This window comes from Synchiropus splendidus, chromosome 1, assembly GCF_027744825.2.
Source record: "Synchiropus splendidus isolate RoL2022-P1 chromosome 1, RoL_Sspl_1.0, whole genome shotgun sequence".
NCBI classification, from domain to species: domain Eukaryota; kingdom Metazoa; phylum Chordata; class Actinopteri; order Syngnathiformes; family Callionymidae; genus Synchiropus; species Synchiropus splendidus.
This window is the reverse complement of record NC_071334.1, coordinates 1,882,632-1,899,552: the sequence shown is the minus strand read 5'-3', so window position 1 is coordinate 1,899,552 and position 16,921 is coordinate 1,882,632. Positions and strand designations below refer to the sequence as shown.

Genomic DNA, 16,921 nt, shown 5'->3' with positions numbered 1-16,921 from the left:
ATTTAACATTCTATATTTTCTACTTGTTTACCCGAGGAGTGCCTCAAGGCTCAGTTGTGGGACCAGAATTGAATGACTGTTATCTGTGAGGTGCTGTCATTCCATGGCTTTCAGGAAAATGTGACTCAGAGAAGAGACATCACAGAGCAAAACTGACAGAAAGCAACGCAACATAAAGGACATGACAGACACACAGGGACTGACCCCGGTCCATACCACCACTGTTCCGGGAATCCGGGGCAGAAATGACCCACCGTGTGCACCTCTGCAAGCAAGGCCTCCAGTTCACGGTCTGTGAAAAAGCACTTCAGGTCACTTGTGTGAACAATATGTGGTCATTCATCAAGTGACCTTTCTGTGAAAAGCAGTAACCTCAACAAGAGCAGCTGAGTGGCTTTTCTCTGGAGTGAGTTGCCATGTGCTGTTTTAGTCTCCATTTTTACATTCAGATGAGAGGGTCCCCTGAGTCGCTGGCTGCTTCTGCTCCTCCACAGGTGTCTCCATCAGCTTCTGTCTTCATGTGTTGAGTCCAGCTGCTGGTTGCTCCATCATCTTCACTCTTCACCTGGACAGGAGTGAGGGAGAACTGGGTGGCCTCTTCTTTGATTTGGTCTAGATCTTCTTCTTCTGGTTCTTCTTTAATGAGAGGAGGTTCTTGTCCCTCCTGATCCAGACTGGAGCTGCACTCCTGCTGGTCAGCAGCACCTTCTTCCTTCTGACGCTGACGGCCACTAGTTTGCGTATTACCGCCACCTACTGGATCAGTATTGTGGCGCATAATAGTCGTACAGTGGTGACTCAGTTTTCCAACAAATCGGAATTCGAACAAAAATTTTGAGATTTTTTTGCTTCAGATTTCGAACGAAAATCCAGAACTCAAACGCCCCCAAAAAAACATAACGTGCGTGGACCGATCAGCTAACAACGTTATTGTGTATAACGCAGCCTCTGTATGCAGACGTGTCCCGTTAGCTCCATTTACTGTTTTTTCTTCATATTGAGGTGTAAAACCTTTCCTGTCTCCACACTGGACCGTGGTAGAGTGTCACAGGGGAGGTGCTGGAGCGCTCACTCCAGGGTTTGATGTCCTGTTGTGGGCTGGAGCTGGGACAGGGATGAGGCCAGTCTGGGACAGAGCGTGACTTGGTTTATGACTTTGTCACAGCCAAACTGCACAGAAGCGCACATTCAGAGCTGGACACGCACCGGGCACCTCTTCACTTCTGGAGAGACCTCACTCACTCGGCAACCCCTCCCACATGCAGCGGCCACACACATAGAGGAACAGCCACCTGCAGCAGACGCTCTACATTCACTCCTACAAAAGACTATTTTAAGGCTTGGAACGCATTATTGCTTTTTCCATTCATTGTAATGGGAGAAATCGATTCAGATTTTGAACAATCGGTTCTTGAACGGCCGTCTGGAACGGATTGTGGTCGAGAACCCAGGTACCACTGTACCTTGGTGCAGAAAAAAGGTTGTCACAGGTTGGATGCAAATCGAAGTCCAAAGCTACAGGACGTTATTTTAAATAAATTCCAAGACTTATGAATAATGATGACGAAGCACAGAAAGAACTACAATTATTCTCAGTTGTAATAAATGGATAGATCCACGCGCCAGGTCCATAACAACACAAATATTTTGGCTGTGCACTCACAAAACAGCTGCTCCCACATTGTTCAAAGGTGCAGAAGAGCAGTTCAGCGAAATGACTTTTGGCAGTGAAGAGCGCACACTTTTGTTCTACTTCAAACATCTAGAGCAACATTCACATCAGTTATTGGAGTAAAGTAACTGAACAGAGACTCAACGCTTACGACTGGAACCAGAGAACAAAGAGCGTGTGGAGGAAGAAAAACTAACAACAACTCAAGCAACAGGAAACATGGACGAGGAGATCGACTTAAGCAGAGAAGGAGCTGATGACGTCTGCACTGCTGCGTGACTGACCCTTCAGGAAAAACAAAGGGAGAACAGAAGACCGAAGTCGAATGACAACATATAAGCACAAACAAACCGGGACATGACAGTGAGGCATCCCTGTTTTGGTGGACGACCAGAGGTGACATTCCTGTGTTTCAATCTCGACGAGCAGCTCACAAGGGAGCAGCACATGACAAGCCGCAGAATGAAAATGAGAAATATATTATGTACAAATGCACATTCCATTTGAATGAAAGAGTGTTGAAAACACAGCACTGTACCGTGATGCTCTCACACTTACTCTATGGAGTCGAGGGGTGGAGGAACACTGACCAAAGTAACACTGGACAAACCGCTCTTCTCTCTGTTCACTGAATATCAGCCAACCACGGCAACCTCTCTGTCACAGCAAGAGAACTATAAAACTTTAAAAAAAAGAGAAGAATGCTAAATCAATCCACGTCTACGTCTAAGTTGTCAGACAACGTTGCGTGTAATAAATGGTTTAGACTTTAGTGAAGAAGGAAATACAGACTCATTGATTCAGCAAGCAAGAACCGGTTGGCCTGTGATGAAAAGAGGAAAAAAATCCACTACGTTTCTATGATCACTGACTGTCTCAATGTCACTGCTTTCATTCAATTCTATACAAAAGCTTAATAATTTGTATATAAGCTAATATATCATGCAGATTTCAAGCTACATTTCCTCTGTCACAAAATCAGCTCCGACTTTTTCCATGGAATGACTTTTCGTGTGAGACTTCAGTTGTCTACTAGACCTAAAACAGTTTCCACACTGAGAACAGATGAAAGGTTTTTCTCCAGAGTGAATTCTCAAGTGGTTCTCCAGGCTCTCTTTGAGTACAAAACGATCACCACACTGAGCACAGCTGAAAGGTTTTTCACCTGCATGAGCCCTCATGTGTTTCTTCAGGCTTGCTCTGCGTCTGAAAGAATTACCACACTGAGAGCAGGTGAAAGGTTTTTCTCCAGTGTGACTTTTGGTGTGCTCGTTCAGGTTGCCTTTCCTGGAATAGCATTTACCACACAGAGAGCAGCTGAAAAGCTTTTCTCCAGAATGGACTTTGGCGTGTTCACTCAGGTGTCCTCTCCGTGAAAAGCACTTGCCACAATGAGAGCAGCTGAAAGGTTTGTCTCCTGTGTGAAATCTCAAATGATCTTTCAAGCTCTCTCTGTGTGAAAAGCATTCACCACACAGTGAGCAGCGGTAAGGCTTTTCACCAGTGTGAATTTTCATATGTTCATTCAGGGTACCTCTCTGTGAAAAGCACTTGCCACACTGAGAGCAGCTGAAAGGTTTTTCACCAGTGTGAGTTCTCATGTGAATCTTCAGGCTTGTTCTGTGTGAATAGCAGTTACCACACTGAGAACAGATGAAAGGTTTCTCTCCAGTGTGAATTTTTGTATGTTCATTGAGGTAACTTCTGTGCGAAAAGCTTTGTGCACAATAGGAGCAGACAAATGGTTTCTCACCAGTGTGAATTTTCATGTGGTATTTCAGGCCGTCTTTCCGTGAAAAGCACTTGCCACACTGAGAGCAGCTGAAAGGCTTTTCTCCAGAGTGAGTGGTCAAGTGCTGTTTCAGAGTCCATTTCAGCAAAAAAGATTTACTGCAATGAGAGCAACTGAAAGGCTTTTCTTCAGTTCCACTTGTCATGTGCTCCTCCACGTTGTCCCTCTGCATTGGTGCTCCATCGTTTTCTCCTTCAGCTTCAGTGTTGTTGTGCTGAGTCAAGCTACTAGTTACTTCATCATATTCGGATGCCACATTCGTGAGAGGGAGAGGAACGTGGGTGACATCTACTTCTTTCACTTTATCTTGAATGAGAGGAGGTTCTTGTCCCTCCTGATCCAGACTGGAGCTGCACTCCTGCTGCTCAGTAGCATCTTCTTCTTCTTCTTTCATCACCAGCAGCTGCTGGACACCTGCAGGGACACACACACCTCAGTCACTCAACAATCCAACTCTCTAAACCATTGTTCGTGTTGTAGCAGTGGATGAACAATGTGTTCCAAGACTGATGGAAGGATCATGATGTAATTGAAGGGAGTTCGGTTCAGTAAGGATGGAGCAAGGTCAGTTGACTGAGGCCTGGTAAAGACGGCACCATGACAACATCACAGACAATCGCAGACATCAGCAAAATAATACCAAGATTATACCCAGTCACTGATCGTGTGGCTTCAAATGCTTGATAAAAATAACCGTATTTAATAGCACGAAAATTAAGCTACGAATATGATACGGCGCATTAAAAACAACCTCACCGCCCAAGACACCAAGTCCACTACTGCAACCCTGGCAAAGACTCCGAGCTAGCGGAGCAGCAAGAGGCTCCTAAAATACTGTTTCAATCTGGTACATTTGCCAAAGAAGATGATGACATCGGCAATAATCCCAGCCGTCAAATGACAGTGAATATGAAAGAGTAAACGTCTGTCAAGCTGGAGAAGGCAAAAGTGACCAGCAAGACCTTCAGTTGTGAGTTTGTGAGAAAGATGGTCGACTTGGCTCTGTGGTGACGACGGGCTGCTGAGCAGAAAACACAGCCAGAAACCTCCATCCCTGCAGGAAAACCTCCACACCCTGTTATGAGAGTTAAGAACCTGACTGTTACCGGTGTCTCTCCAGTCCTCACTGTCATCAGTGTCACATTCAGGTGAGAGGGAGCCCTGGTGGCCAGTGTCTGCTCCTCCACAGGCGTCTCCATCAGCTTCTGTCTTCATGTGTCGAGTCCAGCTGCTGGTTGCTCCATCATCTTCACTCTTCACCTGGACAGGAATGATAAGGAACTTGTTGTCTAGATCTTCTTCTGGTTCTTCTTTAATGAGAGGAGGTTCTTGTCCCTCCTGATCCAGACTGGAGCTGCACTCCTGCTGCTCAGTAGCATCTTCTTCTTCTTTCATCACCAGCAGCTGCTGGACACCTGCAGGGACACACACACACCTGAGTGACTGAACAGTCAAACCATTGTTGGTTGGTGTTGAAGTCAAGGACGTTCAAAGACTCTGGGATCATGTAGCCCAGTAGTCTCTCTAGTACCTGTTGCCCAGTGCAATAGCCTCTTACTGAGACGTCTGCAGGGACTCTGCTGGCAGCTATCCGTCTCTGGTAAATGTTTAGGAATGACTGATTCCAAAAAAGCAGCTACACACCGTGTGTTCCACCATGAAGAAGTCAGTGGAAATTGTGTGCAAAAGCAGCACAATCTACTCATCAGTTGCTGAGGAAGAAGAGCTGAGTCGAGCAAACAAAGGGATTGTTGGAACATGATGGTGGGAGCAATGACTCGCAGCAGTCAGATGACGAGGGTCAGAAGGTGAAGAATAAGAGTGACTGAACACTAATCTGAAAAGCGCAAGATCAAACTGAAGTGGAGGTTTTTCTTCTCTGGTCAGCAGATGTTCATGATACACAGCAGTAAAAACTCCAGACGGCTGTTGTTGGTTCTGTCCATACTGACTCCACCACACTACTCCACCGAATCTCTCTCCATTGAGAGTCAAGGACAAGTTACTGTCTGCATTTCCGTTAGAGAAGACCATGAAGACCATTTAGTTCTTAATATGACGTATAATCCCACATCCTTCCATGGTCCATTGGGTCAACTGCTGCTGCTCCATAGACTTCACCAGTCAAGAAGAAACATGTCTATAGAGCCAAACCAACAGAAAGAGCATAAGGTGACTTCATTTGTGACGCGGTTCTCCTCCCAGTGGAACAGTCTGAGCAAAGAGAACAAACCAAGACGCCAGTTCCAGCCCAAAACCTCCCCTGTCTCAGCCGGTCACGTGATGCGAATGGACGCAGTGGAGACGCACACGAGCACAACAAGTGCAGAGCGAGGTCGTTCTGTAAAGAAAGGTAGATGTTTCACTGGCCCCAAACACAGCGCCAAGTCACGATGTTACAATAAGAAAAAACTAACGGCAGATTTCAGGTGGATACTCGACAACATCATCTGACACGAACGTTTAGTTTAAAGCACCGCTTGTGCTTCTTTAAATGGTGAATACGAGCGGTAAAATGCGCGTGAATTACTTGTGCTACAGTGCAGCATTGCGACGAGTGACGTCCCTGACGCTTCACACGATGCGATGGAACACTGGCGTGCGCGCGTGCATGTACCTGCTCTCTCGGTCTCCATCTCGGGCAGGTTTCTCTTCGGTTCTTTCTCTCGCCCCTCACAGAGGAGCTTGACAGATCCACAGGATCGACGGACAAAGAACACGGAGCAGCAGCTTCCGTGTTCTGGGAGAAGATGGCGGAGTGGGCGGAGCTACAGCCGCTCTTCCTGATTGGATGCTGGCAACCAGTTTGATGACGTACTGCAGCCGCCGACCGCATCAGTGAATCATAATAATACTGTAATTGTAGCCGAGGTGTTCTGAAGAAGCGGAATTTAGAAGGACACGAGAACGAGATCGTTTCGTTGACCACCGGTGTAGAACGTTGCCGCTCGTTTTATTTACAGAACCCATCAACAGTCCCACATTTCCGTTACACCTCCAAAATAAAACGGAACCACGCGTCGTGACAGAGTCAAATAACAAACATAACTTCATCTTGCATCATCATAATAGTAATAATAACAACAGCGTCTCACAGCTGGTGTCTCTTTATAGAAATAAGTGATCACGATTGCTGCTGTTTGCCTGCGAGTCGTCCGTTGGTTTCTCTCTCAGTCTGGATGGAAACCAATGTTGTACAGCATTTACATGGTAAATGCAGTCATTTGTCATTCAGTTTCAATATGTTTAGTGTTCTTTTAAGTCTGCTTGTTTAATTACCATCAAAGGCGCGATGATTATGGAAACCACACGTCTCGTTGACCAAGTTGCAAAGGAGTTCATCACACCAGAGGTGCGAGTGCTGCACTGAGTCAGTTCTGTGGACGACCCACTCGGGGGGCCCCTAACCCAGCCCCGCTGGCCCTCAACGGATCATTGTTGGCAGTTGATCTGAATAAGCTACATTTCCGGGATAGTGCGCACTTCTGTTTGCATTATTGAAAGCCAGATTTGCATCGGTGGAGAAAAGTGTAATTCCAGTTATGACTGTTTTACTGGAATGCAGTTGATGAAATGAGCATTTATGGAGCAACTCACACATTCAGTCCGTTATTATCTTCTTTCCATTCGAAGCAGTTGGTCCACAGATGAGAAGTGGAGAATGCGGGGAATTGTCTATGTAAATACGGATCTAAAACCCTGATGGCGTCACCAGAACAATCTTCCAACGCCTCACATTTAACACGAGCGCTTTCAATACAACTCTGTTCTCAATGTGAGAACCTTTCAGGGCACTGCATGGTAAAATGAACACAAACGGAATCAAACAGAGAGGAAGAGAATCAGTCAAGGTTGACACGCGCCAGCATATTAAATTGTCACTTCATTCTTCAACATACTCCACTGAACCATGAACCCCCAGGTGGAGGCCTGACTGGCTCCTCCCCTCTATCAGACGCCTGCTGAAAAACCATCACCGCAACGACTGGAATGGATGACTCAGTCTTATCGCCATTTGGGGAGAGACCACTTTTACAGGGAGCGAAGTGAATCAGGAGGAAAAACTGCTGATGGAAGAACAGAATGAAGAGAGACTGTGTGTATGTTTGGACCCAACCTAACTTCGCACAGAACAAATTGCAGCAGTTGCTATAATCCCACCACCATCAAAACATTTATTATTTATTTTGAGAGGGATGAGAACCGTAATAACAAGTAATACTCCCAGATTAGGGGTTGCCACAGCAAGGCATCAGCCCCCCTTGTCTTCACGACCTCCTCCATCACGTCCGTGAATGGTTGTTTTGCTCTCCTTCTTTTGCCTGGACCCGCCATGTCCTGCATCATTGGTCCAAGTCTCCTGTCCTTCCTCTGCAGGGGCCTCATGTATCAGAACTAGAGTCGACTTCATACTGAAACTATAGGGACAATAAGCTCAACCTGAGACTGGTGTGCGCAGGACAATATCCGGACGTACACAACAGTGTGCCACATGGAGTCAAGTTTGACACTGACAGAGCATGTACATGAGGCCCCGGGTGTCCAAACCACCTCAGTCTGTCCTCCCTGACTTTCTCTCCACAAGTCCCTCAGATATAGTTTCTAATCGTGTCCTCTGCTTCCTGTCCTTGCACCCGAGCCACCGTCTCTAACATCACGGCAGCTCCTACGACTGTCCTATAGAGCTTCACCGTCACTCCAGCTGCCAGCTGCCACCTAATGAGCTCTCTGCTCTTCATCTCTTTTAATCGCTGTCCATCCTTCTGATCCCAAAGACACTCATCTGATGCCACTTCCCTCCAGCCTCTCTCTCATCCACACGCATGTATTCTGTCTTACTCGGACTGAGCTTCATTGCTCCTCTCCAGCATCTCCTCCAACGCAACTGTACTCACTAACATAGAGAGTCGGTCAGTCCGTCCATAACAATAGCAAACAATAATGGGCAGAGTGTCGATCCCTCATAGACTGTTGCTCTCACTCTGCAGTGTCACACCTGTTTGAATGACTGAATCTTTAAAGTTCAACACACAGACACGCAGCTTATGGACGCCATGTTTCGAAATCCTAGCTAAAAGCCTGGTGTCTGTGCTCAAGTTAGAGGAACATCAGCTGCAAACAAACCCTAATATACTGACGTCCCCCTCCAGAATGACTGCAGAAGGCCTTTGTGTTCAAACACTGACTATGTTTAAGAGGGTCGCTCGTACGCCTGCTGCATCGCTGACAGGTTAGATCCTCCGGAAACCAGACGCTACAGACCTTGACCACCGCTACCGAGGGTCAAGGACTGAAAGGCAGACAAGACAGTGGACGGACGGTCCGGTGCAGCGGCAGTTCAGAGAGAAAAACTAAGCTTAAAAGAAATGCATTAAATCTATTGTCGACGCTTTAGCACTAGTCCATATCATTCAGCCCTACTCCCCAATGTGCGCTGTGGACCTCCACTCCGCTTCAAAACTGCGACCCTTCCATTTCTTACGGAGCTCCACGCCACCAAGGACCATTCAGACCGGAAGTCGGCTGGGAAAAGTGAAGTGAACCCAGGAATATGTCATAATAAAACACCATTTGGAGACGTTATTCTCATTTACTGTGAAAAAAAACTGGAAGATGGCGACATGGTCTGCAGCTGTATGAGTTCACGATCGTAGTTTTAGTAGTACGTGTAACTCGACAGTTGACACTGTTGATATGATGAGATCAGCTGCGCTATGACCCACTCCAGCTGCTGCGAGAGACGCAGCTCAGATACTGGAAGATTTGTTTCCATGATCGTAGTGTTACATGTGTGTTTCATTGAAGAGGACGCTCAATAATGGCGTTACTACTTACAGACACTCTGATTTGAGCTTGATCTGCGTCACCCCGCCCTCCATCCTTCACCCCCTCTGCAACAGCTGCACTCAACAAAACAAGATGGACTACAATTTGTTTTTCTTTAGCTTCTTGTCATTTTACCTGGTTCATGCATCATCCAGTGTTTTACCATGTTGTTTAAAGAGTCTGGTTTTAAACTTGTCAACGGCCGCGACAAAAGACAAATTTCTGTTTTTAGTAGACCAGACAATAAAACTTTTTCAACATCAACTTCCAACCCGGAGTGACATGATGGTGCTGCTGCTTTCTTCCATTATGGTGCTTCAACTAACTCCTGTCATCCCGGAACTAACCTCCAACACACAAGGGCAGACTGTAAACGTACACCTCTAGGCAGCAGCACCAGGATCTTAGCTACTGTACATGAGCAAATGCAGAGGTTGCCCAAGCGAAACTTGAAACAGGGAGTCTGTGCTGCATTAAAAATGGTTGTTGTCGTGCTATTATTCTTCTCTATCTGCAAATATTTAAATGTCAGTACACATACTTGTACTCACGGGGCGTGTTTTTCAACTCACCATGAATCACTCAGCAAACGCTGAAGCAGAAAGCAATTCGAGAAAGTAAAACTGAAGTTCGCTCCCACAACAAAACCAACAGAATTTGGCTCGGTGGAGCGTGGAATCCACTCTTTTAACTATTTATCCCTAAATTATTCAAGTAAGGTGCGGTCAGACGCATGGACTGCAGGGATGGAAACATCGGCGTGTTCAGTACCTGATGAAAATCTTGTTGCTTATCCCTCCTGTAGAAACAAGTGCTTATAACTTGACTTTAAATCATTCTGTTGATTTTAGAAATGGTTCATATGAAAGCTAAAACCCTCCCACATTAGGTCACGCTTCCCAATAAACTTGCTTCAATGTCAGATTTTGGCAAGGCAAAAGTTTGAAAACTGAACAAATAATGGACTTTAAGGTCAGAAATGTCTATTTCTGTGCTCAGAAACATCAGAAATGTTGAGCCAAGAATATAATAGCTAAGCTTAGCATATGCCAAAGTCCTTTGTCACTCGTAGAGGGCTCCCAAGTATAATATTGGCAAAATAAATACAGGCAAAAATCTCATAAAAAATGATAACGGCTCAACATCCTTGCGAATAAACTGTCTGAATAAGGTGCAAATATCACCGTAAAGGAGGACAGAAAGACAAAATGTGAGAAGAACTAAACAAAATTGACAAAATTGATCATTAAATCCATCAATGGGAGACATACTCGAAAAGGAAACTGGCTAAAACAAACATTGCTGCAGAGCTCTTCGGAGCTGTATGAGAATATGAAATTTAAAAAAAAATACAAAAAATGAAGAAGTAAAGAAAAACAGAAGCGCAATGTAATAAGGACCGTTAAAATGTACTGAATTTTACACAACAATCTAAACCCTGGTTTCCACTGAAAGTGTGAGTGAAGCACCACAGCTTGGTGGAGCTTGACAGCAGGGTGACTCCATCCTCCAGTTCAGTTCAGTTCTGTCATACTGGTGAGGACCAAGTCTTGGCAAACCTTGTGAGGACATTTTGGCCTGTCCTCACAAGGTTTAGAGGTAAAAATAGGTCATTATAATTGGGGGCAAATTTGGTTCCGAGTCCTGGTTAAAAACAAAAGAAACGTGTGTGTGGGACAGAACTGTGCACGGCGAGAGATATGCACGGGAGCAAGAGCTGCAGCCAGAGCAGTTTTCTGGAATTAAAATGAGAATATTCCCCAGGGGCCTTAAAGGCTTTATGTATCTTGGCATGATAAATTACGCCAACTGGTTTGTGAATGTAACTTTCATGACAGACACAAAAGAGGGGCCAAGTCCTGTTAGCTTGTTGTCGGACTACCTGTCGTCACAGAGGCCAAGTATTGTCAGTGTCGTAAAACAAATAACCAAATCATAACAAAACAAAGGATGAAAAGTGTGAACTTTCACTGAGGAAATGTCTCCCTCTAACAGCCAACACAATCAGTCCCGTCAGAACGTCTTGAATGATGTGTGCAGCACGCGGTAAATATAGTCTCTTTCATATTCATTGCAGGAAACGCACGACAACTGGGCCTCGTCCGACTTTGCTTTATTGAAAGGTGCAAACCATTGTGCGCTTTATATGTCATTCAGCGAGAGTGAACCAGTTTGCCTGTGTTTCACGATAGGCAAAACAATGGCTTTTACTTCAGCTTTGAGTGGCGTGGCTTTTCATGTGAGCCCTCAGTTGTCTATTCAACTTAAAACAATTCCCACACTGAGAGCATATGAAAGGTTTTACTCCAGAATGAACTGCTGTGTGTTCTTTCAGGCTCTTGCGGTGTGCAAAACAACTACCACACTGAGCACAGATAAAAGGTTTTTCCCCAGTGTGAACTCTTTGATGCTCTTTTAGGCTCTTTCTGTGCGCAAAACAATTACCACACTGAGAGCAGGTAAAAGGTTTTTCTCCAGTGTGAATTCTTAGATGTTCTTTTAGGCTCTTTCGGTGCGCAAAACAGTGACCACAATGGGAGCAAATAAAAGGTCTTTCTCCAGTGTGAATTCTCATGTGTTTCTTCAGGCTTTCGTTCAGCGTGAAGCGCTTACCGCAATAAGAACAACTGAAAGGTTTTTCTCCCGTGTGAATTCTTACGTGCTCTTGCAGGTTCCCCAGCTGCGTAAAGGACTTAATACAATAAGAACAGCTGAAGGGTTTTTCTCCAGTGTGAATTCGGATGTGTTTTTCCAGGTTCACTTTGTGTGCAAAACACTTGGTACACATACTACAGCTGAAAGGTTTTTCTCCAGTGTGAATTTTCATGTGTTTCCTCAGGCTCTCTCTCTGTGTGAATGCTGTACCACACTGGGAGCAGTTGAAAGGTTTTTCACCAGTGTGTACTCTCAGATGTTTCTCTAGACTTGCTCTCTGTGTGAAACAATGACCACACTGAGAGCAGCTAAAAGGTTTTTCTCCTGTGTGAATTTTCATGTGTTGCTGCAGGTTTCCTAGCTGTGTAAAAGCTTTACCACAGTGAGAGCAGAGGAAAGGTTTTTCTCCAGTATGAGTTGTCATGTGTTGCTTAAGGGTCCATTTCTGTGCAAAAGATTTACCACACTGGGCACAGCCGTAAGGTTTTTCTCCGGTGTGCATTATAATATGTTCGTTCAGGTGGTCTGCCTGTAAGAAGCAACAGGAAACTATATGTTTCGCCAGTCCAGATTTTGAGGAACATTTTCTCCCGCATCCTGAGCAGGTCAGTGATTTGGGATCAGCTCCATCTGTCTTCTCACTGGAAGAGGTTGAACCTGACTTTGTGAGACTGGTTTCGCTCCCATCTTCACTGTGTTTAGTTTGAAAACAGCACAACATCTGGCGGACAGCGTGGTGGGGCGTATCGAGGGAGCTGGCTTCATCTGGTCCTCCACTGCTGTCCCCATCAGCTTCTGTTTTTATGTGTTGTGTCCAGCTGATGGATGCGTCATCGTATTCCGTCTTCACGACGACAGGAATGACGTCGAACCCGCTGCCTTCTTCTTTCGCTTCGTCTCGATCTCCTTTGATGACACACGGTTCTTGTCCCTCCTGATCCAGACTGGAGCTGCACTCCTGCTGCTCAGTAGCATCTTCTTCTTCTTTCATCACCAGCAGCTGCTGGACACCTGCAGGGACACACACACACACACCCGAGTCACTCAACAAGCACGCCTTTTATGAACTACATAGGTTGGTGTTGTAGCCGCCGATGACATATGACTCGGTTCAGGCACAGGGGGATCTTTAGGAGGACGCCAGAGGACCCTGTCCAACAGGAGTTCACAACAACCAGACTTTCTATTTCTCCTTATTCTGTCCTATTGCAGTTGGTAACCACTTGCTTTGGGACAGTCTGGCTGCCCAAATATGGCGTCTCATATCGGCTTTTGTGAGTGCGTCTCCCAATGGAAACACCTGTAGGCGTGAGGTCAGAGCTCCATAGAAGCAGGCCAGGAAGAGAAGGCGCGACACAACAACCTGGAGCTCAACGCCCAGAAGACAGTGGAGATGGTCATAGACTTCAGGAGAGTAACAGCTCCTCTGTCCCCTCTCATGTTGGCTGGTTCACCTATTCCTATTGTGGACTCCTTCTGCTTCCTGGGAACCACCATCACTGAGGACCAACCATCAGGTCCCTCATCAGGAAGGTCCAGCAGAGAATGTTCTTTCTAAGGCAGCTACGAAAACTACGACTGCCGACGAAGTTGCTGGTGGAGTTCTACACGGCCATCATCCAGTCCATCCTCACCTCCTCCATCACTGTCTGGTACAACAGCGCCACCTCCAGGGACAAGAGCAGACTGCAGTGCATCGTACGTTCTGCTGAGAAGGTGATGGTTGCAGCCTGCCACCTCTTCAGGACCTGTATGTCTCCAGGACCCAGAGACGTGCAGGTGGGATCAGAGCCGACCCTTCTCACCCTGGACATGGACTGTTTGTTCCTCTTCCCTCTGGCAGGAGGCTACGGTCCATCCAGACCAGAACCTCCCGTCACAGGAACAGCTTCTTCCCCTCGGCCGTCAGACTGTTGAATTTGTGGTCAGCCTTTGTTGTTTATTTTTATTTTCTGTCAGCACTTTATTCCAAAACACTTTCCTAGTTGGTGGCATTCCTACAGACCACGGCAATGAATTTGATTCTGATTCTGAAGAGAGTGGCGCTGCTGCAGAGCAGCAGAAAAGCAGTCGGTTCGGCCTGTAACAACCTGATGGTCAGTCAGGAGCAGTTATTTAGTTTGGATTTTTGGTCTTTGAAATGCAGTTCATTTTTATTAGCGTGGGTTGGCTATTTTTAACTGCTTTCTGAAAAAGGCTAGTTTAGTTTTTATTAGTTTTAGTGTCAGTTTTAGTTGCTTATTCTTGGGCCGTCGGAACAAGATTGATGATTGAAATAGGTCACAAAAATAGTAATACAAAAAGGCACCATGTAAAAAAATGCCTTAGTTTTGGAAAGGTGAGGTGTCTTCACCACCGCGCTGGTCAGCGTTGTCAGCCAAAGTGAGTCACAGACTCGACATGCAGCACCTGCCGACAGCTGTCGTGAGACCAGCCGCGCCAAAACCAACGGATTGTACATCATCTCAAAATGCTCCTTCATAACATAAATGAAGACGAAAACAAGGGACAACTTTGCTATAATTTTGGTTCATTCTTGTTTGTTTAGTAAACACACGTTTCAGTAAGTTATCATTTTCTGAAGATCTTTTTATTTTCATTTCAGTTGACAACCATAGCCTTGGTCTGGAGGTCACCAGCTCCAGGTCAGTGCAACTGAACACATTCTAGAAACTTCATACCAAGTGAAACTGCATCTGCAGCAGTGACGCTGCGGAGCTTTGCCTCGGGCAGAAATGGCTGATGAAGCTGTCGTCACTACGTCTGGTGGTTTTGTGACGGTGGATTTTAGGGAAGTCACTAATCCGGTGTACATTTTGGGACATCCTCAGGCCTCAGAAAAACCGAGTTGTCATCTGTGTTCACTAAAAAAACAGCATTATTCTCTCCTGTTTATCAGCTGAAAGTCACACCATTAAACAGAAATGTTTGATTTCAAACTTCGTGTGATTGAAAGCGATGCTCTTCCAGCTGCGGTGGAACATCAATGCTCCCCGAATTTAAGCGCTTTCATGGCTTTTCCCTTGAGCATCGGCTCAAGTGTGGCGGACTAGAAGTCTGTCCAGGTCCAGCCGGTGTGTCTCCCTCCTGTCTGAGGGTGTGTACAGCTCAGCTGGCTCACGTGCTCACCTTCCTGCCTCAAGCGTTCCACCACCCCACGCTCGTTCGTCACGAACACACCATCCTTTTTTCTGAACTGTAACAAAATCGGCCTCCTTTATTGGCGTGAGCCTTTAAAAGAAGGCGGCGCGCTCACGACGCAGACCCAGTGAAGGTGGGAGATAGTGACGGTTAAGGCCTGGGACTCTATCCGAGCACGCTGGCGAGCGCGGCTCAATGATCAGTGGATGTAGGTTGGTCACACGGGAAGTCTGCTCACTTCCGCGGGGAGTCACGTGACGTCGTCGTTCCTCGGATGCGCGCGCGTCGGCGAAAACAACACCCGACTCGGTGCAGCCAGCTCGCCGTGAGTCCGTGTAAACTCCTCAGTTCCAGCCCTCGTGAAACACGCAGCCAACACTACGGTGTGTGTGTGTGTGTGTGCAGAAGCGCCGGGATTCACCTGGGTTCCGTCTATCGTTCATCATCCGTCGTGAAAAGGCGCCAGCAGACGATCGAAGCAGCCGTCGCTCGAAGGACTGCTCCCGTCCGTCGGAGGATCCGCCAACAAAGACCGCGCAGGCTCCGCTTCTGTGCTGCGGGGGGAGGAAAATGGAGCAAGGGGCGGGTCCCTCTTCCCCTGGACGGCTCGCTTGATGGCGCCCCCCCGTGGAACAGCTCTCCTCACTCAGACGTGACGCGCTGAAACATCAGCAGCATTCAGGAAAGATTTGAAATCATCATTTTAAGCGTGATTTAGAAAGATGAGCTCGACAAAAACGAAATATTTGTTAAATGTTCCACGACGACATTAAGCTCGAAATAAACGATGGGGCGCCGAATGTGAAAATGAAGATACCCGTTGTTTTAGTGGTTTAGCAGAAGTCTCTTCATAAATGAAGCAAATATTTCTTACATTTGGGACACGACACTTTAATGTTAGCTCCCATTGTTTCATCTCTAAGTGTTTAAACTAAATCTAAATCTAAATGTTAAATCTAAATACTAAATCTGAATCTTAAATCTGTGTTTTTCTCTCTGAATTTCATGGTTATTTATGGCGTTTCCGCTCAGAGGTCACCACACGCCAGTCTCCTCCACCTCCATTCATCCTCGTGGCTCGCTCCTCTCCGCCTCCATCTCACCCATGACCCTCTTTAGTTTTCTTCCTCTTCACATTTTTCATCCGGGAGGGGAAGAGATAAATATACTTCTGCCATCATCAACAACTGATGGATGTTTTTTCCTTGTGGTTTCCAGGTCAGGAGGAGGTAGGATCTTCGCAGTGTCCTGAATGACCAGGAAGGCTGGCGGTTTCTTCCTGGTCCGAACGCTAAAGTCAGCGGGCGGTTTTACAGACCACAGCGTGAGCCAGCAGAGTGCCGTTTCAAATGAGCTCACAGGGTTGACGGTTGAGAGGAGGCAGTTCAGGCATCTCATGAGGATTTACATCATCAGCCTCGTGGGAAATGAAGTTGTGTGTTTTCAAATGTTATTTGAAAAGCACAGTCTGTAACATGAATGCCAAACACTAACTTTCAAAACGAAACATGTACGTAAATATGTTCTGGACTATTGATGCAACATTAAAAAAGAAATGGTAAAAATCGTGACCAGAGAGAATATTTGGCACCATGCAGTATTAGGCCTCACATTTGGTTTGGTGACACAACAAAACATGATGTTTCACCTGATCACGAAGCGTTTAAAGCAGCTTCAACAACCCGAAGTACATGCTGTTTACGTAAAATAATACTAACTTATTACCACAATAACATCATCCAAAGTAAATTTGGATGATCACTCATCATAACACCTGTTCTGCAAATCGCCTGAAGACTTTAGTGGACAAGTTTAGTCCACTTGTGCTGTGATGT

The 16,921-nt window shown here is 46.1% G+C and overlaps 2 protein-coding genes across 3 annotated transcripts; both read right to left on the bottom strand.

Annotated features, from left to right (window-relative positions):
- Positions 1–1,493: 1,493 nt before the first annotated feature.
- On the bottom strand, positions 1,494–6,208 carry LOC128752440 (gastrula zinc finger protein XlCGF26.1-like). 2 transcript variants are annotated; one of them, XM_053853652.1, is made up of 3 exons: positions 6,082–6,208; positions 4,571–4,879; positions 1,494–3,878 (listed from the first exon to the last, which is right to left on the bottom strand). In XM_053853652.1, the coding sequence occupies exons 1-3, from the start codon at positions 6,098–6,100 to the stop codon at positions 2,629–2,631; spliced, it is 1,578 nt and encodes a 525-aa protein (XP_053709627.1). In that variant the 5' UTR covers positions 6,101–6,208; the 3' UTR covers positions 1,494–2,628. The 2 variants fall into 2 exon arrangements, with proteins under 2 accessions (XP_053709627.1, XP_053709619.1); XM_053853644.1 differs by lacking the exon at positions 6,082–6,208 and adding an exon at positions 4,996–5,599.
- A 5,184-nt stretch (positions 6,209–11,392) lies between these two features.
- Positions 11,393–15,825, bottom strand: LOC128752513 (gastrula zinc finger protein XlCGF57.1-like). The gene is made up of 2 exons (XM_053853793.1): positions 15,508–15,825; positions 11,393–12,956 (listed from the first exon to the last, which is right to left on the bottom strand). The coding sequence occupies exons 1-2, from the start codon at positions 15,530–15,532 to the stop codon at positions 11,503–11,505; spliced, it is 1,479 nt and encodes a 492-aa protein (XP_053709768.1). The 5' UTR covers positions 15,533–15,825; the 3' UTR covers positions 11,393–11,502.
- Between the last annotated feature and the right edge of the window lie 1,096 nt (positions 15,826–16,921).

Excerpts from the sequence above, each read along its gene's own strand:
- LOC128752440 (XM_053853644.1), bottom strand. The coding sequence starts at position 5,224 with ATGTTCCAACAATCCCTTTGTTTGCTCGACTCAGCTCTTCTTCCTCAG. Across the intron at positions 4,880-4,995 it reads GCTATTGCACTGGGCAACAG|GTGTCCAGCAGCTGCTGGTG; the intron begins GTACTAGAGAGA and ends GTGTCCCTGCAG. Across the intron at positions 3,879-4,570 it reads TGAGGACTGGAGAGACACCG|GTGTCCAGCAGCTGCTGGTG; the intron begins GTAACAGTCAGG and ends GTGTCCCTGCAG.
- LOC128752513 (XM_053853793.1), bottom strand. The coding sequence starts at position 15,532 with ATGATGAACGATAGACGGAACCCAG. Across the intron at positions 12,957-15,507 it reads GAACGATAGACGGAACCCAG|GTGTCCAGCAGCTGCTGGTG; the intron begins GTGAATCCCGGC and ends GTGTCCCTGCAG.